The sequence below is a fragment of the Saccostrea cucullata genome, unplaced genomic scaffold (assembly GCF_032062105.1).
Source record: "Saccostrea cucullata isolate Sc308-1 unplaced genomic scaffold, CSIRO_AGI_Scuc_v1 ctg544, whole genome shotgun sequence".
NCBI classification, from domain to species: domain Eukaryota; kingdom Metazoa; phylum Mollusca; class Bivalvia; order Ostreida; family Ostreidae; genus Saccostrea; species Saccostrea cuccullata.
This window is the reverse complement of record NW_026922756.1, coordinates 103127-130314: the sequence shown is the minus strand read 5'-3', so window position 1 is coordinate 130314 and position 27188 is coordinate 103127. Positions and strand designations below refer to the sequence as shown.

The 27188-nt window shown below is 32.2% G+C and overlaps 2 protein-coding genes across 6 annotated transcripts; one reads left to right on the top strand and one right to left on the bottom strand.

Moving 5' to 3' along the window:
- Positions 1 to 66: 66 nt before the first annotated feature.
- LOC134262364 (dystrophin-like) lies at positions 67 to 6274 on the bottom strand. The gene is made up of 13 exons (XM_062744736.1): positions 6217 to 6274; positions 4436 to 4496; positions 3271 to 3332; positions 2603 to 2677; positions 2271 to 2478; positions 2035 to 2120; positions 1818 to 1897; positions 1591 to 1665; positions 1284 to 1395; positions 1110 to 1164; positions 889 to 1000; positions 502 to 632; positions 67 to 255 (listed from the first exon to the last, which is right to left on the bottom strand). The coding sequence occupies exons 1-13, from the start codon at positions 6242 to 6244 to the stop codon at positions 84 to 86; spliced, it is 1257 nt and encodes a 418-aa protein (XP_062600720.1). The 5' UTR covers positions 6245 to 6274; the 3' UTR covers positions 67 to 83.
- Positions 6275 to 6515: 241 nt separating this feature from the next.
- On the top strand, positions 6516 to 25266 carry LOC134262374 (kelch-like ECH-associated protein 1). Of its 5 annotated transcripts, none has more exons than XM_062744748.1 (5): positions 6516 to 6600; positions 20172 to 21502; positions 23085 to 23290; positions 23460 to 23636; positions 23777 to 25266. In XM_062744748.1, the coding sequence occupies exons 2-5, from the start codon at positions 20250 to 20252 to the stop codon at positions 23914 to 23916; spliced, it is 1776 nt and encodes a 591-aa protein (XP_062600732.1). In that variant the 5' UTR covers positions 6516 to 6600; positions 20172 to 20249; the 3' UTR covers positions 23917 to 25266. The 5 variants fall into 5 exon arrangements, with proteins under 5 accessions (XP_062600732.1, XP_062600733.1, XP_062600731.1 ...); XM_062744749.1 differs by lacking the exon at positions 6516 to 6600 and adding an exon at positions 10462 to 10511; XM_062744747.1 differs by lacking the exon at positions 6516 to 6600 and adding an exon at positions 13037 to 13126.
- Positions 25267 to 27188: the final 1922 nt, after the last annotated feature.

Here is a 27188-nt window from a genome sequence, read left to right as displayed (position 1 = left end):
TAACGTTTACTCTCTGTTGATACCTAATGCATAGAAGTTAATTTTTCTTGGTGAATTTTTGCCTAATACCATAAAACATCAACTCACCTATTTTCCTCCCGTAACTGTTCAATGATTTTCTGTAGATGCTCCTGCTGATCCAGTGCCTCTTGGTTAGGATGCCCTCTATGATGAGATTCAGTGTCAGCCAACTGCTGGGATTTCTGAGTCAGTGTGTTATGAATATCTGGGGCTGGAGGCTCTATTCTCATCCCACTGTAATCAATTCATATTTAATTATGTATTTTTTTTTCAGTAAAAGAATGATTCTAAGACCAAATACATCTTACTCAGCAAGATTTGACCTCTTTTATTTTTTTCTTTTATCAACAAGAATATAAAATCCCACCTTGATAGTCAAAGGTAAACTTTCTGATATCTCCCCAAAACAAATACAAGGTGGTTTAATAAATCAAGCAACAAATATTTCTCAAGCTTCACACAAAATAAAGGAGTACTTACGTTGTGTGAGAGAACAAGTGACTCTCGGCTACAACAGGGAGATACTTTCTCTTTGACTTCTGTCTGTGTTTCTTACTGAGATTGTTGCGTAGAGTCTTCAGAAAAGCTTTCGTGTCCACTTTGGCTGTTGTCTATCATGATTATATCAAAGATTAATGTTGACTTAATCTATATCTTTTTTTATGAAAAAAAATTCAATTTAACATCTTTTTTTTTTTTAAGTTTATTACTTAAAACAAGTTACATTCTCTTACTACTGAAATTTAATCTCCTTCTATGAAAAGGGTAAAAAAATTCTTAAATAAAGGACAGAAATGAGACAGCAGGTACAAGCATTATTGTTTGGAATAACATTTATTAAAAGACAATATTCTTGAAGAAACTTACAGACAAACAATACTCTTGTATTGGATGTTTTAACTTGTGTTTCTTTTTGGTGCATCCCATGTAAAAACACTGCTGACACATGTCAAAGTTAAAACACTGCAGACACCGATACCTAGGAAAAATACACACAACATTTATTCAATGAATAAATGTTAAAGAAGAAAAAATTGGTTCCACTTTCGTTTGCTTTTTATCACAAATTATACAGTCTTCTATCTTACCTGAATCCTACGATGGGGTAGGATTTGCAGATGTTACACTTTGAGTCATGTTTAACTGTAAAGAAAAAAAAAATTCCATTCTGCATTTTCAACTTTGTTTGGTCACTCTCACTGAAATGTTTTTCTTTCACTCTCTCTATATTATCTCCCTTGACATATGAGGTATTTATTTACCTGTCTCTGATGCTGCCAGCCTATGGAAGGTAGGGAGCCACACCAGGATCTGGGGTTCCTTTAACAGCCAGGAATAGATCTGATCCTCTGAGATCCCCACACTACTGTCCGCCTATCAACAAACAAGATTAACTGATTTACAAAATGTCTGAAAAGTAGAAGCAGTCGACTGGGAAAGTATATTTCATGTGCTGCATGAACAACACATGTTAAATGATATTCCTTTTGGAATGGAATTCCTGAATCATTTTGGTGTGGAAGAATATTAAAATAGGCACAAGTAGAAGTAATATATATAACAAATTACCATATTGATACAACTATTAACTGTTCCTGTGACATCCCCACTAAAAATTGCTCCTTCTTGTAATAGGTCTGGTAACTGTTGGAAATACATTTAAATTACATGCATGTAGTAAACTCAATGGTACACTTCAATGTAGTTCACAGTTTAGCCTTTATCGAGAAAAACCAATTCAAATTCTTATGCATAAAAAGTTTTCTGAACATAACAAGACTTTAACAGCATCCTACCTGACTAATATCCTGTAGAAAAGTGGTCAGACTATTACAGCTGATGTAGGTACTAGGATCAGCCAACTCCTGGTACAGGGCTAACCCAGAGAAAATAAAGGGATCAATATTCAGAAGCATGATTTTCTGTACTGAGCTACCATGATCTTAAACATGTTAAAAGTATCCTCCCTTAGAAATTTAGATTAAAATATAACATGATAATAATTTGTCTCACCTCGATATTTGTCTGCCAGGCGAGCTGATGTTAACACAATGAGGACCTGCTTCACTGAACAAACCCTTATACAACCTGTTCTGTCCCTACATAAATTTCAAAAAGATTATGATTTTATACTCCCTAAATTATTAAAAAAAAACATTAATTAACGATGACTAACATCTCATGGGAACTTCAGTTACAGAGTTTTTTTTTAAATTCTGGTACCTACTAAAACCCTGCTGTATACTTACATGTCAAAGAGATTGAGGATGAGGTTCTGCAGCAGCTGGGCGTACACTTCGGTCTGTTGTATGGTGATGTTGGCCGCCTGGTCAGCAGACTGGTAGACACTGGTCAGTAGTTCCTGTAACTCCTCACAGCCAATCACCATGTCACAACTCTCACGGTAACCATGGCAATCAAACATCTCCTTCAGAGCTTCCAGTTTTACATGGTGCACTGCAAAGTTCACAAAATGATAATTTTCATTAAAAATTTTTCTAATTCAGAATTATTTTAATTGAATATTTAAAAATGAATATTTTTATAAAAATAAATTTAACAATAAGTAAATTAAAATTACATTTCAACTGCTTTTGTACGTGGCGTATCTTGAAGGCAGTTCTGTATGCTGCATATCTAATATCTCTGTATTCATCTGAAACAAATCACATGAACATGAAATGGACAAAATGTTAGCACTAAAATAATTCATAATCAAGTTGAATCAACAAATACAAAAAATGTATTCATATAATGACAAACTCCATGGAAGGGTTTTGTGTCATTCTGCACGTGCACTAAGCAGGAATCATCCTCACAACTTAAATGAATTATTAAGGGGATCAACAAATGCAGTCAACACAAGTGTGTACATAAGAAGAGGATGTATTCTATTGGGAATAACACTGTCTCTCCACTTCAAATAAAAAAATGTGTTACCTAGTACTAACAATATTGAATGCACTGAAACTGAAGTAAGAAGTTTGATCACAAAACCATTGAATGAAGTATCAACTTCTACAAATTCTTTTAACAGTAAATTTTAGGACTCCAATTCTGTTGATCTTAATCAATAACATGTGCCCTATGTCAGCGAGACACATCTTCAGAAATTTATATTTCTCCTGCACAACCCCCTTCCCAAACTTTGTTGGGTGAAAATAAGTTTTGTATTCTTGCTTGATTTACTGTCTTACTGGGTTTTTTTCCCCACAAGAACAAACAGATTCAGAAATACATATAAAATACCTAATTCCTCCATCATCTTCTGATAGAATGGATGATTCCATGATGTGCTCTCTGTCTTGTGGCTGAAAGGGAAAATAGTTAACCATTAGTTAAGTTTCAATCAAGGCAAAAAGTCTGACAGAGAAAAAATGTTTTGTTCTCTATGCTACATGTATTAAAACTTTCTGTCTAAAAGATCATCTAAAATGACAAAAGAGTATCAAATTTTCTTCTCTGTGCTTTTAAAACTATCTGTTATCAACTAAAATGACAAAAGAGTAGCAAACATCTTCTCTACCTGTGTCCGTAATCTTTGGCAAAAAAAAAAATTGAAAACAATACTTCCCACACAGTGTATCATTAAACTTCATTTATCTCAAGTACAACAATTATCTGATTCCCTTTCCAGCATCCAACAATACATTATTTATCAGACAGGAAGAGCCATAGCTTTTAGTGGAACATGATTTTATCATTTGAACTCCTAATCCAAGAATTGTTATTTTTCAAAATCTCCCCAACTTTTATCAAGGATTGCCAGGAATGAAACTACTGGTGGGTGGGAGAAACCAAAGGATAGGTTATTGACATCAGAGAAAGTGGGGAGTTCCCATAAAATATGTACATGATGTACACAATTATAAATCTTTAATGGTTTCTACTCTCTGGAAATTATAATTATTTTAAAATTATTTATGTATCAAATAATATACATGTACATGGTTATTGTCTTCAAAAAGACCAAAGAAAAAGAGCCAATGATTACATAGTCCAATATAATATCACTTATATTTAAAGAAAGTATCCATGTATTTTGTTTATCCTGCAACATATCTTTTACATTAGACCTCCAAAACAGTTTTCAACCAGATTTAGGCACATTTCTGCAGCTGAAACTATGACACCATGCTTGAACATTACAATATACATGATGTCACAATGCTTTTAGAATGTCAGAATATATGCATGAGGTTTTACTAGGGCATTGACCAAATATAGCTTTGGTTTATTAGGTTACCTTTAATATGATAAGTCAATGTGAAAGGGTATTTCAGGATAAAAAAATTAATTTCACAAGTAGACACTAACTCTTTATAAAATACAGTATATACTTTATGTGGCTTAGCATCTGTGGACAAAATGTTGCAATGTTAACATATTTAGGATTCTTTTCACTAAAGATTACCATATGTAATAGGGAACTCCTCTGTCTGTTTCTGTCCTTTCCCATCCATCCACTATCTTATCTATAACAAACAAACAAAACATTTTATTATACAGGGAACCTTTTTTTGCAGTGCTTTATCAGAAGCAACCTTTTTATTTTAAATATTATTCTGAATTCGTACAAATGCAAACAATTAAATAATCTGCATACCAAATTGATTTGAAACTGCACTGACTAGAGTGATAATGAACATGAAGCATAAAATGTGTACTCATAAATACACCTCAAATATTGTTGTACACAATGACTTTACAGTTGGAGTTAGCTCCTGCACCTGAGCAGGAATATTGAGATTACCGGAATAGCATTCATTGGATTAATTCTAAATATTTTGATGGGAAATGATGTTTTCAAATTTCAATGCTAAAAAGGAGAATCTAGAGGATTGCATCATCATTGCAACAGAGGTTATTAAAAGAAAATGATGCGTTACGCAGCCTTTTATAATTCAGACTGTCCAACATGAATAGTAACTAAGAAACTGGCCAGGTAAGGCAGCATTCTTGATTAGAAAACATTTTAAACAATTTTGAATTTATTAAAGGTGACATAAAATTTACATCATGTTAAACAAGATTTCACAGTACACAACATTCAGATTGTACAAGTATTACTGTATATTATGAACACTTATTGTCTGGTGAAATCATTTTAATTTGTGGGGTTCAGTTTCATACATGTGATAATTTCTCAACCCAAACACTGTACAGAAGTCTTCAAAATACTGGAATTTGGGTGAAAATACTTGTACATAGCTAAACAAAAAACAGTTAACTGTACAAATATCGACAAAAAAAATCAATGTAAGATGCTGTCTTTAATTTCTACCGAAATTATTTTAACAAATCATAATGACAGTTGGTAAAATCCTTAATACATGTACATGTAACAGGGGTCCTATTAAAAAATATTCAGCCTAACAAAAAGCTTTGATTCCTCTTAACTACGATGTAATTATTACAGGAATGTTTCACAATTTTGTTAATGATGTTTTGTTGTTTACATGAACCAAATGTAGAAAGTCACGCATTGATCGAGATTTCCGATGTTGCGAGAGTGAGGATGAAAGAAAAATGGTGGTTTCTGGTAAACATTTCAAAATGCGGTTTAAATTTTCATTTTCATTGAATTTTGGTGTACCGCCATAAGCCCATGAATGGGGTAATATATATGTGACAATTTTTGTACCACCGGTACATATCATATGTATGCAATTTTCATGGGCGCACAAAGTTATGTAAAATCAGAAATATTTCAAACAAAATGTTAGTAGAAGTTTAGGCCTTCATCGGTTCTACATTTTACATATTTTCCAGAATAACAACATGAAGGCTTGTGAAGAGAAGTGGATGTAGGCGAAAGCCAGTCCAATTCTCTAAAACAGAATAACTATTGTCTGTACTTTGTTCATAACATCATCTACACAATGAATTCAAAAATTGACTATGATTAGTATGAACATGATGAATTGCACTTTATGCTGCATTCCGAAGTTTTCATTATTAATTTAGGCATCTAATTCTTTTAAGATTTAAAAGTTCCATAGACAAAACATGTTACTGAATTGTAAGAAAATGATGTTTATTTTGCAAACCAAATCCTTCATTAGGCCTATAATATTGTTTCAAGGCACTTAAGAGAATCTTTCGTTCACCAAGGGATAGATTTATATGGGTCACTATTTCTCTTTATCGAACGCAAAAATATAATTTTCATACAACCATGCAGTTAAATTTTACCATAAACATTGGTGTCATCAATTTCCATCTTTAGCTTTTTAAATAAAACTGGTCGCCTGTGGAAGAACACCAGTTTATTAGTAGGTCGTTCGTTTGAAGCACTCACTTCTTTTTCCTGAACAAATCTTCAGTCATAAAGAACGATAGCTCAGTATATTTCATCTTTACTTTTCTAAATGTTTCTCTATATTTGTTAACAATATGAACCTCAGTATTGTAAAATTGCATTTGGAAAACGAAATTTATATGAACATATTAACTTTAGTGGACTTCCGGTCAAAGAAAATTGGGACAAAATGAAAATGAGAAATTGTTATGTTGTAACAGTTTTTGGATTGAATTTTAGCCGTAATAGCGTAATCCCATGGTTTAAAACAATAACATGTAAGTACCTTTCTTGTGGTTTTGTAAACTTGACATTTACTGGAAAATAATTCTCTTAAAAGTATGTGTTTAGGAAATATTTTACTGTTTTTACAAATGTTAAGAAATGTAGCTTGAATGTTACCCACATATTAAGCTGTGAGATTGATAAGTCTGGTATATTTCTATATACAGTCAGACATATTAACTGATTTGTTTTCTCTAGATTCATTGTGTGAGAGACCTAAACACAAGACAGGCCTGTAATGCTTTGACTTGAAAAAAAGGGGGGGTAGAAAAAGTAAGAGAAAAATTGCCAAATTTCAGAGGTGATAGGAATCTTCCTGTATGTTTTGGGGGATATTTCAATACACTGATATGCACTAAAACTGATATTTCCACTTAGAAAGAGCATTCTATCATTAAAATGATATTGTCCTACGGACCCAACACCTGAATGTTTACGGCTTAAACAGTCAGAGCCCTTTCTCTCCCAATCAACTAATAGCTCTCACCTGCAAGAAGTAATGATCCAAATAACATGTAAATTTTTTTCATTCTGTAAAGCCTAAGAAGTGTCCCGAGCTCTCAATGAGCAAATGCCAATTTCACATATTAATCAATCCATACATGTTAACCTGTTGTGATGAAAAATAGGGAGATTCAGACCTCAAAAGCGGTAGCATTGCGCACGTTGTTTTACGCTTGGATGTATGACGATATATTGCATGTAATATATACATGTTTGGTCTTATATGAAAACTACAAGAATTAATCTTAAATATCAACTGTAAAGAAGTATAGACAGAAACACCTTAAGTTTGATATAATTTAAATTATACAAATTCAAAAATTTTTCATGCTCATCATTTTGCTTTGATTGGCTGCTTAACTTACACATGTAGCCTTTTGAAGAGTGATCTTTGCTGATATAGCCTAGAAGCAATAATTCTGAATGTTTATTCAGTTATCAAACACAACAAATGATGACATAGTTTAATCTAGATCTAAAACTAGTTCCTATCTTTCGTTAAATAAATCGGATTTCCCGCGATGATCGAAAACAAAAGTAGAGATGTGCCTCATGGCTTGGTCAATCGAGTGATTTCTATTGACTTTATTGATAAAACTGTAGTGATGAAACGATTGTCGCCGACTATCGATTGTCGATCGTTTTTGGGTGTTCGATTCCGATTATCGATTACATTTTTCAATTGATTGTCGCCCAAATAAACTCGCCCAAATAAACATGTACGATTTTAACAAAATAAATACGTACGCATTAACAATGCATGTAGAAACGAAAAGAGGTCAACAAAAATGGCATCCGAAGTGAAGTTAACAGCAATTAGATAGAACGTTCTATCGTTAAATTGATATTGTCCTACGGACCCAGTTTAATAGAACGTTCTTTCGTTAAAACGATATTGTCCTACGGACCCAGTTTAACAATAGAATTCGTTCTGTGTATTTGTAATGTACATGTAGCAAAAGAAACACGGGCGATAACTTGTACGTAGTACATTTACTACGGACAATCTAGAGAGTTCCGAAAGTAAACATGGCAGGTAAATTTGAAGCGAGAGAAAAACGTTGAGAAATTAATTGGATTTTCGTCTTTATATGGATTATTTTTTGGGATAAAAGGCATAAGCAATCTCAAAAAGGTTTGTTTTGATTAGTTTGGTAGTTGTTTCCAGTCAAATCCTTTTATATTTTTCGAAATCATTTCGGAGCGGATATGGGACGTATTCTAACTGTGGTGAGGGCTTGTACCAAGACACAGATTATTCTAACTAACAATTAGGAGAAATTTACCCATATCTAGGGAATGCAAAATCTGATGTCATGACAAACATGTTTTAGTTTTTATGAGCAAATATGTATTTTTTTTTTCTGTTTCTTTGTTACTTATACAACAAAAAGTTGTCTTTAGAATAAACTTGATAAAATTTTATTTTTGGTTTGTTCCATAAATGATAAATGCTATAAAGAAATGGAATTTTGTATTTGAAATTTGAATTACCAATTAAGTTGATGATTGATCGATTAAGCAAGTTTTTATCAACCACTTGCCCGTGGACAAGTGACTTAATCAATTATCAAAAATAAAATCAATATCTATGCCAATATTCTACTCAGTATTTGTTATATATATATTTATAAATACATTATTAATGGTAGGGCGATTATAGAAGTGAATTTTTCTTGCCCTTGGGCAAGTGCCTATTCAACACTATAAATCTGCGAGATTCTGTACTTTTATAGACGATGTCAAACATTTTCATCCAATTCTAAAATGCTGTATCTTCTTTTTCATGGCAGTAATGTGGACTAAATGTATCGTAACCAATGTAATCACTGAGTTTTGTGCTGTTGTCGTTTTCAAATACGTGCTTGAAATCTATGTACACATTGGTACAAAAAAAGCATTTGAATGCTTCCGGGTCAAATCACGCGATATCTTGTGAGATTTTATGACGGATGGCTTCAAAAATGGATACCCAAGCGAACCAAAAACTACTTTAGACAAAACTTTTGTAGAAAAGCGGTAGATTTACGAATAAAATCGGTAGGCGGGAGATGGAGTGAAAAAGCGGTAGACTCCCGCCTAAATCGGTAGAGTTAACATGTATGATCAATCTCTTCAAAATTATCAATTTCACAATCAACATGGTCGAGTGTTTTTGAAAAAAATTGTGGCACTTTTTTAAAAATTCAAATAATTTGTGTAATTGTAAATGTTTTACCTCTCTTATTTAAGCCAATCTGGAAGCTATGATCACTTGTAATGAAAAACAACAAAGCTGACATCAGTTCTTAAAAGGTCAGGACTAATGCTGTAATCATTAATTAAAAATAAAAAAGGAGGGTGGTATAAGTTGTAAACAATTTCTAACACCAAAATATACACCAAAGACATTAACAATAGTACCAGATAGAACTGTATCAAATATATAGATATGCACAGATATTCAAGAATATTTACCTGTTTTGAATTAAATTTGATTAGTATTGGTATGAACATACAGGAGATAGCACATCTCAAATAATTATAACCAAATACATATGATATTATATTACATACTACATTTTAGCATGTTGGTTTCAAAGTTGTAAAAGTTTGAATTTGAAGTGCATATTGTAATGATAATTAGACTAGAAATTGATAATTGGTAATAACAAAACACTCAATTTCATAACATTTTTTAAATCAATTGATTCAAAAGACTTTTTAGATAGACTTGTTAAAGAATCCAATATATTGGATACCATATAAGCAGAATTTTTAGCAAGGAATTAATTTTGGCATTTATTAGTGAGGTTGCTGATATGGCTAAAATTGAATATCGCTGAAAAAATTAATTGCATTTTATTTGTAATACTAATAGCTTCTTAAGTGAGCATTTAAAATCGCTAAAATTACATCTTCCTAAAAATAAAATACCAATTTTTAAAGACAAATCAATAAATTTGCATGTCATTAAAATTTCCACTTATACAGTATTGCTTTATAAAATATTGTATTATTACTTGTACGGTACATACCAAAAATTTTTGATAAATATACAGCCCTATTGCAAGATATTAATTCTCATCAGTCAGACAGAAATGTTGGTGGTTTGCATTTTAACCATTCGTCCAATGAAAGTGCGACTTTTCAATTTGAGGGAAAATGATTAAAAATGTTTCGTTTGAAAAACTTTAAGAAATTAGATATAAACCTTTGGAGGCTATATAGGAATTGCAGTTAGTGCAGTCATGGAATTTATGTTACTAGAGAAGCTTTTTAAATAGACTTTGTTAAATCTACTGATACATATACATCAACTTCTAGTAAAACTTTTTTTAATAGAAATGTGCAGAAGCTTGGAGTTGTTTTTTTTTTTTAGTTGTCATTTTGGTATTTGTACATGTGTTCAATTCTTCATGTTAGCCTAAATTTTTTGTACTACAGTAAAACTCATTTAGTATGAACACGGATATTGCAATCCACAGATATGGTGAAGTTATCTTGGATCCCCAACTATATCAATAATATTTCGGATATACCAAATAATTACAGATATAGCGTAGTAATTTAACAGGTCCCAGTGACTTTGTTTTAACCGTTTTTTTAACATTTGGTTTAAAAGCATATGGAAAGCAGAAACAATACCCGGTATCATGAAAATTGTAAAGATTTTAAATTTTTTCTGACAATCAGTACATGTGATTGGGTATTACTTTTTTTTACATGAAATTTTTTTATCAGAGTTTTTTTTTTTAACATTTGGTTTAAAAGTAAATGGAAAGCAACAAAAACAATACCCGGTATCATGAAAATTGTAAAGCAAAAACAATACCCGGTATCATGAAAATTGTAAAGCAGAAACAATACCCAGTATCATGAAAATTGTCAAGATTTTAAATTTTTCTGACAATCACTGCATGTGATTGGGTATTACTTTTTTTTACATAAAATTTTGTTTTTATCTGGGTTTGAAATAATCCAATGATTTTTTTAATGGTGAAAATGCTGGAGAGGCAGCTTCCAGAAGGGTACACCATTTGCTTAGATAATGCCTCTTCAAGACTGGGATCTTTTTTAGCATGTCAATTGTACATACATCAGAGAGGTGCATATTACTTGGATTTTAATTTTCTCTAATTATGAGAAAAATACCAGCTGTTGAACTTGTAAGCACAGAAATTAAGAATATGCTAGTAGATGAAAGAAAATATATTACTTTTTAAAGTTTAATTATTGATAAATATATGCAATATGCTCAATTTTCTCTAAGATTACCCCATGCAAATTTGGTATGTTGATATTTATGCACCACTGCTGTAATTAAAAAAAAAATCATATTTGATAAATAAGATCAAAAAAATATATGAGATGCAGTTGAATAATGCATTAAATCATGTTCCATGTTCTCCATTTAAAATTACTTAAAAGTAGTTATTACATGCAAAAAGATGAAATTTAAGTTAATTGATATTTAGATGGCATTTATCTCCATGTATATAACTAATATGCATAATTTTTTGCCAAGTCAATAATCTCTATCATTTGTATTGACAATTTATCTCTTGAAGTTTGTCAATTGCAAGTCATTACTTCATGCGACATTTTTATTTTTCTCTCTGAAGAAAACATTGTCGCCAGGAATTTCGTACTTGATGAACATGGTAGTTTAACTGACAAGTCACGTAAATGTTTTATTCTCCAGAGAAAATAATGTTAATTAAATTTTCTTTTGTTTTAAAAAATGCTGTAAATAACAAAATTCTTGGGAACGTTAATGACTAGGCATTTTTTCTCTCTCTTTCCTTATCAAAGTGTTTGCATGACAATGAATTCAAATGAATCTAAGAAAAAGAGAATAGATTATATATAGTGTTATGAAGTCCGAGTTACCGATTTCTGATACAAAATGTCAGTATTCTCTTTACCCTTACACGATATCATTAAATCCGCATTTATAGCATAATTACAGTCTGACTAAAGCACAGACCAGGAAGATAGAGTACCAAAAAAATGGCTTGTTGTCCCTGATTAGCATTAAAAATTCATACATAATCCATGCTGTTTTTTCCATATGTTCAAAAGGAGTGTGAATGTGTGATAAAGGATTTAATTTTATTTTCTCAGAAAATATTTTTAGTCAATACTTTGTTAATGATTAAATGTTTTGAATTGGCCTTCTTGTAAATCTAGACGTCATCTGTCGGTCACGTAAGGGTGTTAGCGAATGATAATTAAGTCTTTAATGATAAAGTTTTATGCAAATATTTATAATTACTATGTTTGTATGTGGTTTTGTGCAAAAGGTGCACTGGTATATATCAGTGATACATTTTTAATTATTTTTTTTTTAATAAAAGATACTCTTTTTGGTCATTGGATTTGAAAATAAAAATGGGCAATGTAATGTTTTCGACTTTGTTTACAATCTGCATGATTATTTAAATAAAAAAAAACTCAGTCAATACTTTGTTAATCATTTAAAATTTGGGATTCAGAAAAATTTTTTATGAAATTTTTTGTCGTGAAAGGTTTTTGAAGTAATGCTAGAAAAATCAAATTTTTTAAGAATATTTTGTGCATATTTTAAAATATTAATTAAAAACTTCATTAAAATGAATGTTTCACTGTTGCAATATATTTTCCCTCAGCGTTTTCATTTATAATGCTGTAGGATATTTCCACAAAACATGTCGTGAAAGTGGCCACTCTCCAAATGTCAATTTACCTAGGCAAAAAAAAAATTAAGACTATAGGTAAGAGAAAGCACACACAGCAACCAAGCTCTCAGACTACATTGGAATATATATGTAACAGGTATATCTTGTATCTGAAGCAGTGAGAGGCGTATCGTTTCCAATCATTGCAAAAGGCAGTTGTACTACTAACAGAATCGATTGGCAGGTAAAATGCTTAGTCATGTTTCCATTAACACGTTAAATACCTATGTCACTTCTCAATAGATCAAGACCCAAGCCAACAGGGCCCTTTTCATTTTAAACACATTTACCCTGCTGTTTGTTTTTCTGTATAACGGTAAGTGAAGATTTTGTTTGTTTGTTTGTGCATGATGTCAAATGCCTCTCCATCAGTGACAGATTGATTTGGAAGGAATCTGTCATTCCTGAAATTTATTGGAGTAGAAAGTATTAAAAAAGAGAGAGTTGGTGTTTGGAAAAAAAGAAGATTAGACTTAATCCTTGTGCTACCTAGAACAGATGTTGTAATCAAGCGGGTAACAGGTAAATAGAAAATTACTGAACAATTTTTCTGAAGTTTTATGACATTTTGGGTTATAATTTAATGGTAAGTTAAATATGTTTTTAAGAGATCTCATTATTTAGGGATATTTCTACCTTTATCAGGTGTATGGAAGGTTTTTGTCACAGGAAATATTTGAAATTTTTAATGAGTTTTTCAATGATTAAAAAGTGAACTTCTAAAATTTTTTAACAGCATATTATCTCATTTTAGTAATAAATTGAATTACTGGTATTATATACAATGTCTTTTAAGTATAACTTATTTTCTTGATGAAAAATTCCCACTGAAGTATTTTGTAATGAAGCAATTATAATGGCATAATCAGAGAGGTCAATGAAATGATATGAAGGGTTAGGAGAGGGTGGGTGTTCTATGTACGATGTTCTGTTATCAATTTTCCAATAATGTGGTAGATAAAATTCTGCCTAGTCACTGTCGGCTTATCTACTGTACAAAAACAATAAACCAATGAATATACATTTAATTCAATCCTCTGCTATATTATGTTCAACCTGGTTTTGTTGTTTCATGAATTTAAAGTTAAGGTTATAATTGTTCCTTTATTAAGATTTCGAGAGATGATAAGCCCAGTATGATATTGGTAAATCATTCTACCTTTTTTAATGTTGATATTTTTAATCATTTTTTTTTTTTATTAATTAAATTATTTTTTTATTAATTAAATTATTTTTTAAAGATTTTATGTTTTGATAAATTAATCTGTTAATTTATTGGTTTTTCTTTTTTAATTAGTCTTCCTCTCCCTCTCTTTAACTTACTTTTTTTCAGACATGTTTAAGCAAATGAATAAAATTTAAAAGAATATTTGTTATCAATTAAAATTAGCAATTAAATGTATTGATTACTTTTGGAAGGAGGAAATATTTAAACCAATTCAGTTTTATCATAACAAACTGAACTTACTGTAAATGTTTATTTTCTTGTAAAAATTCTGAATTTTTATAGTTTTATTTTCCCCAGTTAAGGTCTTATTAAAATATCACACTTATGTCTACCATATGAAATGCATGTTAAATCTTCAAGGAATAAATTGATATTATTTCTGATGTATTGTAGCCCATAAAAATCATGATTATAAAACAGTTAATTTAACAAATAGTTCCTTTATTCTGTAATTTTGATTTGCTAAAAGGTATAAGTTAAAGCCTTCCAATCAATTTCATTTTGACGAATTATTAGGTCAAAATTATCAGAAACTGGAATATTTCAGACTATGACAAATCTTTTTACCTTAATTTGTATTCAGTGAATATTTCCATATTTCTTTTTTTATCTGATTTTTGCTAATTACAAGAAATTAAGTAACTTTCAGATGACTTTATTCTTTTAAATTTTGATGATTAAACATGTTAAATTTAAGTTTCACAAATCAAAATTTCTGAATCTGTTGATAACTTCTAAGATATTTTTTTCTCTGTAGAATTTTGAACTAAAATGCAAATAGAACCGTTTTCATATTTTGATGAGGTCAAGTCTTTAGTTTGACAGCATGTATGATAGTGCAGTGCTGTGAATTCTTGGTGAAATGAACAAAAGTTTGCAAAGCAAAAGTTGTTCTTAGTCAAATCTAGTCAAATACGGTACTTTTGAGTGAAATAAGTTATGGAATAGGAATACAGTATGAATGATACAGGTTTAAATATAAAAGCCTAATCATTTGGAAGATTTTTCTAACTGATTTACTAAATGTCTTTTCTTAATAGTGACTTTGAATCAGATACTTATATTTGCTCATATAGATTGCCATAATACTGTTTAATAACTCTCTGATCTATATGTGTAAAATAAAATATATATTTTTTGTAAGATTGCATTTCTCTATGTTATAATATAATTAATCATAATGATATTTTTTGAATTTCTAAAGGACATACGCAAAGTACATGCATGTACACAAACTCTACAATGTACCTTTCCCACTGATAATTTTCCAAGATATTCTCAATTTTAGATCAGGGTACCATAAAATGGGCTCACACAAAAAATCAGCATACATTACCAGGAGTTTTGACCAGATATAAAATGAAGAAAAAGCTAGTATTTTTAAAAGAAAAATTAATATAAATATAGTTTTTAGTAGTATATTTTTCAAAATTTTATTTAGAGGAGGTTTACAGTATTACCAGACATCATGAAATTGCAAAAAAAGTTCCTTAATTGGAACTTTAAATTAAACAAAATATAAGGAAACTAAGTTGCATATGCCCTTAAAGTCACAATTCAGTGGGGGGGGGATGTCATTTTTTTTCTACATTGCTTTGAGCTTTATTTTGGCAAACAATTTTCTACCTTTATGATATTCTCTTAATTTACCCCACATTATTTTTCATTAAAAGAAAAAAAAATTAGGGAGGGTGGAGGATTACTAAAGTAAGATGCATTGAAATCTGCAAGGCATTACTGTGTAAGCATTTATGAAATTTCATTTTTCTACATTTAAATCTACTTCAGACATTACTAAATGAAATGTTTATGGTTTTTGAAGACCAAAAGACCAAGAATAAATTCAGTTGTTTGCGTATGTAATAAAATTAGGTTAGTTCTGGTTCAGTACACATTAATATTTGTTAAATTAAGAGAAAGTGACGAATTTTTCGGTTTTATGCAAAATGAGTAATTTGCTGAAGGTAATGTTAAAATTGACATACAAAAAGTTTAATTAATTTTTCAGGATCTAAAAGTTAATGTATGTGTTTTAAGCAAATGTATTAAAATGAATTCAATGATTATTGTGCACAGTCCGGCAGGCATGTGCTAACAGTCAACAATATATTTGGTTATGTTTCTAAAGATAAACGTGATGGCTAAACATTTTGTGACGAGGAAATGTACAACATGGGATCTTGTTATTGCTCATTACACCTGATTAGCCTGCCGGATTCTTGTGTTTTAAAAATGGTTCATTAATGTTAGAAGGGCCGATTTGTCTCTAAGCCCCAGTGTATAATGTTGAAGGTTTTCTGAGTGAATGAAGCTTTCGTAGACATTTCTAAGGATTCGAAGATGCATTCCAATAACATGCATCGAAATGATGCTGTGTCCATGAAAAATATTTTGAAGCAGAAGTCAAAGCTTCGGAGTGCTGTAACTTGATCTTGGAAGGTCATACACCAAGTCAGCTGATTTGGAACTGGTAAGGGGGAAATTCTACCAATATATATTTGGAATTCCTTGTTTGGTCATGTTCTGTCTATAAAGAGCCAAAGTGTTTGTTCTACACACTTTGTATGGATTGAGTGAATATTTTAGTTTTCACTGGAATTCGATTAACCTCTTTGGATGGACAGTTTAGTGTATTTACTCTGATATTTTAAAAGGCAATGGCTCCTATTTTTGGTCATTTCAGTGACCATTGCCAAGGCTTTCATGACAATTTTTGGACAGTGTTTTTAAGAGAAGATATCCATAGCTATATGGAATAAATCAACAGATGAATGGGAATTTATGACAAAGTGGCATTCCATGTCAAAATGTTTTGACAAATGTTCAGATTGAAGATGATAATGTAATAAAAATTAAGTCACCATGGCTGAAAATAAATTCTTACTAAGGTGAAAAAAATGTCCAGTAAGCGAAACGGAAGCAAAATTAACCCTAGTTGAAACTACTCTGAAAGTTTATTTCAAAATACCTTTCTGGGTGTATCCTTAATAATTTTGGAACATTTGCTATGATATGTTTCTTAATTGTTAGAAAAGATTATCATAACAAGGAAGAGGGATAATTCAGATGCAACTTAGGAAAAAGTTTTATCAGTGCTTGTCAAATAGCTATGATTGCGTAAATTTCTTTGAGGAAATATTAATGAAAGTTCTTTTTTTCCAATTTGGATGACAGAAAGTTGCTGAGTCAGAAAATGCATAAAAATTCTATTTATTCTCGTTATCATTTAATTGTTTTGTCATAAAAAAAAATAAAAATTTATAACTTTTGTCAGGAGATTTTTTTTTTCCTTCATCATATTTGATGCTTTGTAATTGAAGATGGCTTGGGAGTCTGAAGAGTTAAATGTTTTCTTTGTATTGTTAAACGCTCTATGTTATCTTCTGATCAAATTCTATATCGTAATCCACTCACGTCCACAAGAATGAGGTAGCAATATCCAGTAAAAGTCTATAGTCATGCGAACGTGAACGTATGAGGCTTTGGAATTCTATTTTTCCATGCAAGAATGATTAAGAAATAAAATACTCATATCTACACAGCTGTACATAACAATTATCGAGGAGAAATTGGTGTGTAGTGCAATGATTTCCTAGCAGTATTAAGAAGAATATAAGTAATCGCTCAAGCAAGAAACATTCCCAAGGGCGCCTTATTATTAAAATGACCGAATAACTCAGGTAAAATACTTTCCATTGATCAAAAACGTTGGTTGATCTTTGCGATCACTCTAGCAGAACGCTGCTTTCACGTTTCAGTCGAACTGGGCATGCGCTGGAGCAATTGACACACTTTTCTATTTCCCACCTATTGTCCTTCATAAGTCTGATGTCATTATTCCATATATGGAGATCACGTCTGCAAATGTTTTATATAGCAATATTTAATAGCAATGAAACATCACTTTTTTGAAACCGTTTCACGTTTACATCATTAGGTAGACAAAATTAGTGTGGAAGGTTGACCATAAAGGCTGCCATTATATTAAATGGATTTAATTTCTTTGTGTTTGCAATGGAAAAAATTGCACTTTGGTCCACAGTCCCTTTGTATGATAAGCGTAATTAACATTGCACTATATATATACATAGAAGTGTAAATAATTACTTTGTCCACGTTTTCTACAAATAAGTCTGCAGTTCTTAAGTATTGAATATTCAGAGTGTTAGGATTTTGCCAAGAAAAGTCAGCACAAATTTTGATTCTTCGCACGTAGGTACTTTCAAAAGGGGTATGCTAATTTTAAAGTACACTTAATAAATATTCCAAGAAACCTGGAAAATTGAAAGTGCTGATTAAGAGCAGGAATATGTAGAAAATTGATGACCATGAAGTCAGAATTGATGATTCTTCTCCAGAACTAATTGTCCAGGTGGCTTTTTGCGAGGATTTTTTAATAGGCTTAGCAATGACAATGGGCATTATGCAAATGACTTAATACTCCTTTTTTGCCTGCATTCTTTTTTGACATGAAAGGCAAGAAAGGAGAGTATTATGCAACTAATAAGCCGTTATTTTTGTTTAATGGTTTGTTAATTAGACACCTCTAACACTGACGAGCATGTGGAAGCCACAAATAAATTGTTTTACCTTGCCATGACTTGCAGATTTTCTCTGTTTGATATCATATCTGTCTGTAGGTTATATTCATTGATTTAGCGTAAAGTAATAAAATAGAAATGGTTGTGTTAATATCCTGGAGAACTTGAAGTGCTGAGTCATTCAACAGTACATGCAAAGTCTCCCTGTGCTGGTACTACCTGAGATCAAGCATGTGACCTTTCCAAGCAAGGTCAGCACTAATGATTACAAACTGACAGATTTGTGTAATTAGGTTTAAACTTTGTATACTTATGTACTGGACCATGGATCTTTACTTATCTGCCGGTCAGTTACTCTGCTTTGTCATTATTATTAATACCTTTATAAGCATTTTGTTCTGGTCAGTTTATATAATTTAAAGGTAGTTTACCAGTTTTAATTGGAAAAAGAGAAAGTGATTTTTGGCATAATCATGAGTATTTGTTAAAAGTAATAACAACTATTTCCCAAAATAAAACAAACTGCCTGGGTGATTATTTTGTTCTTTTTAATTTACTGTAAAAGAATGCGAAGCAGAGAATTAAGGGGGACAGGTGAATGTTTTTGATGACTGGATCTGCGTTAATCCGTGCCACTCAGGTCCTTGTCCCATGTCTGGATTCTCCCAGGCTCCATTGTAATCGACCCACAATGCCCTCACGTCCGCATCGTACTCCAGAAAAAAAAAGTAAAATTGAAACATGATTTGGAAGGAACAAACTATGTTATCGATGAATAGACAGCTCATTTGCATTGAAAATAAAGACAGCCAAAAAGTGCTGCCTCATTCAGGCTTACCTTTCCTAAGGTCACATGACGTGAGATTAGTGTAGCGTTGCGTTCGGGAGCTCACACTTCATAATTGAGTCCAATCATTGACATGCTGATCATTATTGTTTTAACTTGGAGTTTGATTTCTGATTTGGGAATTTTAAATCGTTCTTTGAATTCTAACACTGGACTCTGGATATGGACATCCGCTCAGGCAAGATTTTTTTGAAATTTTTACGGGGAAGTCTAATAATTTGACAGTTCCATTCATTGGGTAACCGGTATGAATTGATTTAACACCACGGTTGTTTACTAGTGTATTGAACTGTCCAGAATATTTTTGTCTTCAGGTGACTTGAGATAAAATTTCATGGATTGGGTTTTTAAGAAAACACTAGGCAAAGATATATTTGATTTAAGTTTATTTGAGGTTTTCATTGATCAATTGTACACAGTGACAAGGTTATGTCTATTTGAATGGAGTGAACACTCAATGGAGAAAGAAGGTTGGTATGAGAGGTTTATATCATTAAGTTTTGGTCTGAGGATGTATATGACAAATCCCAGGTTTCTGTATTGAAGTGACATATTTAGTCTCTTCTTTTGAAAAAAAAAATCTTTCTCAGCTGGATCTTTTTATGGTTTAGGTAAATTTGGTTTTAATAAGTGTGTGGTGTAAAAAGTATGAGCTTGTATTTTACGATATAAAATCTCAGTGTTTTATTAAAATATAAATCATATGAATGGCTATAGAAGTAATGATTATTTCTTCTAATTACAGGAATTTACACAGTTTTAGTTCAGAACCGCATCAATCCACCATGTATACCTGAATCGACGTTGACAAAACAAATTCAAAATGTCTGCACAGGAAGTGTATGAGGCGAAGTTGCAGACGGACTCCACCTCTTGTTACCGCCCTAAGGCAGTAACCACCGAAAAGCCTGCTGATGGGAGCATGCATTTTACAATCATGAAGCATCCAAAAGAAGCTTTAGATGTGATGAGCAACCTCAGAAGACTTACAAAACTCTGTGATGTCACACTCTTGGTGGGAGAGGAGAAGTTCCTCGCCCACAAGATTGTGTTAGCGGCGGCCAGTCCATACTTCCGTGCCATGTTTACAGGGGGAATGAGGGAGGAAGAGATGACCACCATTCCTCTACATGGGATCACACCATGTACGTTAGCAACACTCATAGAATTCGCATATACTGCAGAAGTTCGCGTCAGTGAAATGAACGTTTGTTATCTTCTGCCGGCGGCCACCATGTTTCAGATGAACCATGTTGTGGAAGCTTGTAGTGTCTTTCTAGAACAGCAGCTTGACCCTAGTAACTGTATTGGTATAGCAGATTTTGCTAGTGAACATGGTTGTGTAGAGTTACAGACAAAGGCAAGAGAATATATATTCAAAAATTTTTCTGAAGTGATAAAATGTGATGAATTTTTAACGCTTACACCCTGTCAGCTTATAAACCTAATCAAACATGATGAGCTGAATATTCGTTGTGAATCGGAGGTGTTCAATGCTGTGATACGATATGTTCAACATGATCCGGACAAGAGGATCTGCAAGTTGGAGGGACTACTTTATGCTGTGCGGTGCCATTTTCTGTCTCCTATGTTTCTGGAGAAACAGTTAAATCATTGTAATATTCTCAAGAAAATGCCCCAGTGTCAAGAATATTTATCAAAAATCTTTCAAGGATTAAAACTTCATCAGACCTGCCCTGAAAAACCGAGAAAACCATGTTCACCTCTAGTCATATTTACCGCCGGTGGTTATTTGCGACAATCCCTCAGTAATTTTGAATACTATAACCCTTCCTCAAACCAATGGACAAGACTTCCTGAATTACCCACTCCCCGTAGTGGATTGTGTTGTTGTATTGTAAAAGGCTCATTCTTCTGTGTTGGAGGAAGAAACAATTCTCCTGATGGAAATATGGACTCCAATGCCCTGGATGTGTTTGATCCCATTAGAAATATCTGGCTTTCCAGATCCCCAATGACTGTTCCCAGAAACCGCGTAGGAATTGGTGTGATTGACAATATGATTTATGCTGTTGGGGGGTCACAAGGGCAGCAGCATCATGCTTCTTTAGAAAGGTATGTTTTGTAGATAATTGATTGAGTTTCTTTACTTCCTTATATATGCGAGATAGATACTGTAACCCCCCCCTCCAAAAAAAAAAAAATAGTCCAGAGCCCAGTAAATGAATCAGTGGTTTGAGTTTAGTATGCTATATATATTTTTCAATTCTATCTTGGCTCCAGTATTAGGAAATTAACATCTCCAATTTGAGGGGGGGGGAGTCAACTTTGCTAGAGTATGCTTTTTTCCTATTTGCCAAATTGAGAGACAAATATTGACTCCAGGTTAGGTAGATTTCAAAACCCTGCATTACGATATACCGTGCTGGTTCTTTTTTAGAGGGATTTAGGAATTCATGATTGCACTAAGTTGTTTATGACCTATAGGTGGCCAGTGGTTTAAAAAAAATTAAGGTTCATTGACCCTCTGATAAGAGAGGTAACTCTTACTAAGATAATTGTCTTTTATTTCCTATAAAAACCCTTCAGTGTACAAAGGTTAAAGGACCTTAATAGTACCTAATTAAGGGCAAATGAAGTTTTTTTAGGATATAATTGTTTTTATTTAATGAAGTATACAATACATACTGTTTTGGCCATGGAAAAGGGGGGGGGGCTTTAACTGATGACATAATTATTTAAATGGAAAAATACACAAGTCAGGAATCAATGTAGATGTGCAGATTTGCACTTAACAAATTGAAAAAAAAATGATTAGACTAAATGTCTGTCGGCCACTTATCATGACAAAAGTATCGCTTGTCTTCGGGGAAAAAAATATCATGTTAATTTGGAAAATATCCAGGGTGGCATTGTCTACGAATTCCATTAAAATTCAGATTCATGAATAATAAAGCCTGTACAATCCTGACTTGCTTCCAACAAGTGTGGAATATTGTGAAACCCTATCCTGATATGATGAGTAGTCAATGTACCGCAGTCTTTGTCTTGCTTCGTCTTGGGAGTCGGAGCCAACCCTTTGTTAATCATGGCAATAATAAGCCCAGTTACTCAGCACTTTACGGAACTTTGTGCATTCAATGGCTGCAATATCAGCATATCAGGGCTTTGTCGCTGTGAGGCCTTTATCTCATCGGTGTATCCCTAAATTGGCATGCTTCTCGTCATGACTTGCAAATGCATATACGATTTGTCTAAGATTAATAGACAATGGGCCCCCAATTAAATTGATAGAAACATTTAATGATCTACTTATTAAACTTCTAACAAAATAAGGACAGTTGAAGAACTTTAATGGAAGTTCTTTGTCTCAAAACATCCATATGTTTATTTAAAATTAAGGTTCTATCAAAAGATGACCCAGAGTTTATGGTCCACACTACAACTTGAATTTGTCTTTCACAAAGTCTGTTGAAAATCCCTCTTGGTTTTAATTTCCAATGTTTTGCTGAATTTGTTGCATATATATATTGTATCATCATGATCATCCTTGCACTACTTGCATAGATTTCTGGCTCCAAACTATCCAGAATACTTTTAAAGCAAGGAGATAAATGTAATAATCTGTTATCAAATATATACAATTATTAAGATTTTTGCGGAAATATTTCATATTCACTTTCTCTTTTACTTGTAGATATGACCCAGACTTGGACAGATGGACAATGTTGGCTTCAATGGCTACCAAGCGTATTGGAGTGGGTGTTGCCGTGGTGAACAGGTTGCTGTATGCTGTTGGTGGTTACGATGGTAGTAACAGGTTACGGAGCATGGAATGTTACGACCCAGAAAAGGACGAGTGGCGCTTTGTGGCTCCAATGAACACAACACGCAGTGGTGCTGGTAAGTCCGAATTATTTTATTTCTGACAAAATGTCATTGTAATAAAGAAAAAAAAAAATGGTTGATCGTTATACATTGCAGAATATAACCAAATATTAGAGTTTTTAGAGAAGTAAATGTATTGGAAATCATTAAGATTGTGTTTTAACTTGTTTTTATTCTTCCACAGGTGTGATTGGTATGGACTGTTATGTGTATGCAGTTGGAGGCTATGACAGTAGTTGTCAGCTGAGCTCTGTTGAGAGATATTGCACCATCACTAACCAGTGGGAGTTTGTAGCTCCAATGAAGAGTCCCAGGAGTGCACTAAGTGTGGCCGTAGTCAACAATAAACTCTACGCTTTAGGTCAGTCTCAATTTGAAGAAAATCCAGAGACTCCAGTCTATATAAAACTTATGAATGCATATCTCGAAAATCCAGAAATAAAGAGAAAACAATTATGAGTAATCCAAAGTCTTAATGATGGATTTTGTTTGTATTTACAGGTGGTTATGATGGACAAGAATTTTTATCAACAGTAGAGTGCTATGATCCAGACAAGAATGAATGGGCAGAAGTGACTAACATGACTTGTGGCAGAAGTGGGCATGGCGTGGCAGTGGGCGCCGAGCCCTGCCACTCCTGACAAAGGTCAAGGCCACTAGTATAACCGTCCTATATCTGCTATCCCAGTGCACGTGATATAAACTGCTCAAATCCTGCATAATACACCACCGCCTCTCAAGCAAGAAAACTTTGTGTACAAGGACTAGTCCTAGAGTGCTTACAAGCCATGGAGGGATGGAAAGACATCAAAGAAGTACAAAATCAAGCTCAAAAACACCAAACTAGAACAAAAATCACAGTATTAGCCAGCACTGTCATGTCAATGCTTTTCTGTTTTGTAATATTTTATTAGAAACAAATGGAAAAATTGATTATCTGATATACATTCTTCTCCAATCAGTTCTTCTGATTTGAGTAACTGAAAAAAATCAATTACATGTAATCTGTTCCACCATCGATTTAAAACAAAACGAGAATCATAAACCATAGATGAAGTAATTATTGTAGAAAAACATTGACAAATTGATCATTTTTGTATTTACGGTGCAGATGTTGTTGAACTTTTTAGGAATTTTTTTCCCACAGTATATTGAATTCACATACAATGAAACATTGTAATTACCAGTACAATGAAACGTAATATCTGATGCTAGTAAAGAGCACTCTGGGTCATTTGTCTAACCTTGTATCATGGTGACCTCTCTATTTATTTTATCATTGTTTTTTTTTTATCAAAGGTTTGTGATATTGATCAGTAGTTGACAAAGACAAGAAAATATATTGGTGCTATTGTTGTTAAGCGGGCAAGTTAGTCTGCCAAGTTATTAAGGGGTGTCGTCACATCCAAGTAAAGGGGTGTGGTAACGTCCAGTTGTTACACTGTTTATTCTGCTGCATACCTGGTTATAATTATCAACTGGGAGAATTCCCTTGGTTTATGATAGAAACTATAAATTGTCAAGGATTTTTTACAAAAGTTATTGTACACGTGATTTAAAAAATTAGTGATTTTATTTATCAGACAACATATTGTATGATGCTAGACAAAAAATTCAGTCAAGATCACATATCATTTAACAAAAAATACTGTGTTCTTTTTTTCCTTCAGTTTCTTTTTCTCAGAAGGAATAATGCTGCGTTGTGAAGTTTTTATTTATACCAATTAAAACTACCATTCATTATACTTTTTTTTTTACAAAACCAGATAGATATAGTTGTGAAAGACGACCCTGGATATTTTGATCAGGCTCTAACCATTGAATTCGTTGTTGTTTATGTTTTCTGTACGTGTTTTATTCGTGTATGCAGTTCTCGGTGTGAGGACTATATGATCATTTAAATGCAGTGTTACTCATGTTATGTTAATTTTTGAAAAAAATAAGAAATAATGCATAAAAAAAATGTTAAAAATAAAAATATGATACATTGACATGGTTTTTCTCTGATTTGTTTCTGAGAAAAGAATGTTTGAAATGCAGAACATTTGACAAGGGTTGGTATTAAACGAATGAAACAAGATATCTTTAAAATCTTTAAAGATAACTGCTATTTTCACAAGTGAAAAAGGAAAATGAATTCCATGCTTTACAGCTAAGATAATTTTATGTAATTTTCAAGAGGAAACCAAGGAGTGAAACACTTTCTTTAACAGCCATTATGAATTCAGTGATGTATTCAAATATTTCATGTAAATTATGAGAGGAATTAAGTAAAAATCCAAAATAGCATTTTAAAAAACTTATTTCTGGGTGGATGGAATTGGAAAGTTACAGAAGATTAATTTTTATAAATACGAGTACACGATGATGCAGCAGTTTAAAGTATTATACAAGAACCATAACTCTGAATAGACTTATTGATCTTTCAAAAAGGAAAAAAAAGTATATACTATTAAAAACATTGATAGTGACATCAGCGTTTTTAGCTCTACTGGAAAGTTACAGAAGATTAATTTTTATAAATATGGGTATCATCTGTCTGTAAACAATTTTTCAAAATGCTACTCCTCCTACAGTTTTGGTCCGATTTCAATATAACTTGGCACACAAGTAGACTACACTAAGATACATAATTATTTGCATCGGTTTTTGATTTCGATGAACGGTGTTGCCGTGGTTACTAAAAATAGAAATTTCTGTCAAATTCTTTCAAAATGCTACTCCTCCTACAGTTTTGGTCTGATTTCAATATAACTTGGCAAACAAGTAGACTACACTAAGATACATAATTCTGTGCATCGGTTTTTGATTTCGATGAACGGTGTTGCCGTGGTTACTAAAAATAGAAACTTCTGTGAAATTCTTTCAAAATGCTACTCCTCCTACAGTTTTGGTCTGATTTTGATATAACTTGGCAAACAAGTAGACTACACTAAGATACATAATTCTGTGCATCGGTTTTTTATTGCAATGAACGGTGTTGCCATGGTTACTAAAAATAGAAATTTCTGTGAAATTCTTTCAAAATGCTACTCCTCCTGCAGTTTTGGTCCGATTTCAGTATAACTTGGCACACAAGTAGACTATACTAAGATACATAATTCTGTGTATTGGTTTTTATTTTGATGAGTGGCAAGGATCATTTTTCTATTTATTGCTGATTTAAAGTCTCAAGTCCCAACTGCTACTTTTCTCTTCCTTTGTTTTAAAACATGAAGTTTATAAACTGGTTTCCGATGGAAACTCTACAAGAGTAATAAGCCCTATTAATTTTGAAAACGGAGTAATAAAGCAGAATTTTAAAAAAAAAACATAATATAAATTAAAAAAAATATATATAAACATGTGATAAGTCAACAGAATGTATTTAAAATAAGTTATTTCGTGGCTTTAATAGTTATACATATATATTCATAAAAGTAGACGTTTATCAAGATTGCTTTTACCGAAGTAAGCAGGTTAAAACAAAATTTTATTCAGTTCGTATGAAAATATCACAATTTATACATGTATATATTTTTTTCAATACTAATAGGCATAAAAGTAATGCTACACACAAACACAGGTTTTACTATTTATCATTAGCCACTACAGTACACAACTAGGTAATAATATTTTTCTTTCTTCAAAAATTACATAGGTGCACGCATATGAAACACGGCACAAGGAATATACACTGTTCATTAAGCATGTCTGTGACTTTCAAATGACGTTCAGGGTCATAACGGTATGCACCATGGTTTGTATGTAAAAATTAAATTAATGAAACATAGAGAAAATACATAAAATGTTACACCACCAATGTCTTATAACTACTCGTTCAAATGGGGGATACATTAAATATTACGTACCTTTGAAAACTTAAATCTTTTGTACATGTACAGATAACTTATTAAGATAGATCTATACAGGG

Excerpts from the sequence above, each read along its gene's own strand:
- LOC134262364 (XM_062744736.1), bottom strand. The coding sequence starts at position 6,244 with ATGGAAATTGATGACACCAATGTTTATG. Across the intron at positions 1,396-1,590 it reads TTAATAGTTGTATCAATATG|GCGGACAGTAGTGTGGGGAT; the intron begins GTAATTTGTTAT and ends GTTTGTTGATAG. Across the intron at positions 256-501 it reads CACTTGTTCTCTCACACAAC|TGGGATGAGAATAGAGCCTC; the intron begins GTAAGTACTCCT and ends AATTGATTACAG.
- LOC134262374 (XM_062744748.1), top strand. The coding sequence starts at position 20,250 with ATGTCTGCACAGGAAGTGTATGAGGCGAAGTTGCAGACGGACTCCACC. Across the intron at positions 21,503-23,084 it reads CATCATGCTTCTTTAGAAAG|ATATGACCCAGACTTGGACA; the intron begins GTATGTTTTGTA and ends TTTTACTTGTAG. Across the intron at positions 23,291-23,459 it reads CACAACACGCAGTGGTGCTG|GTGTGATTGGTATGGACTGT; the intron begins GTAAGTCCGAAT and ends ATTCTTCCACAG.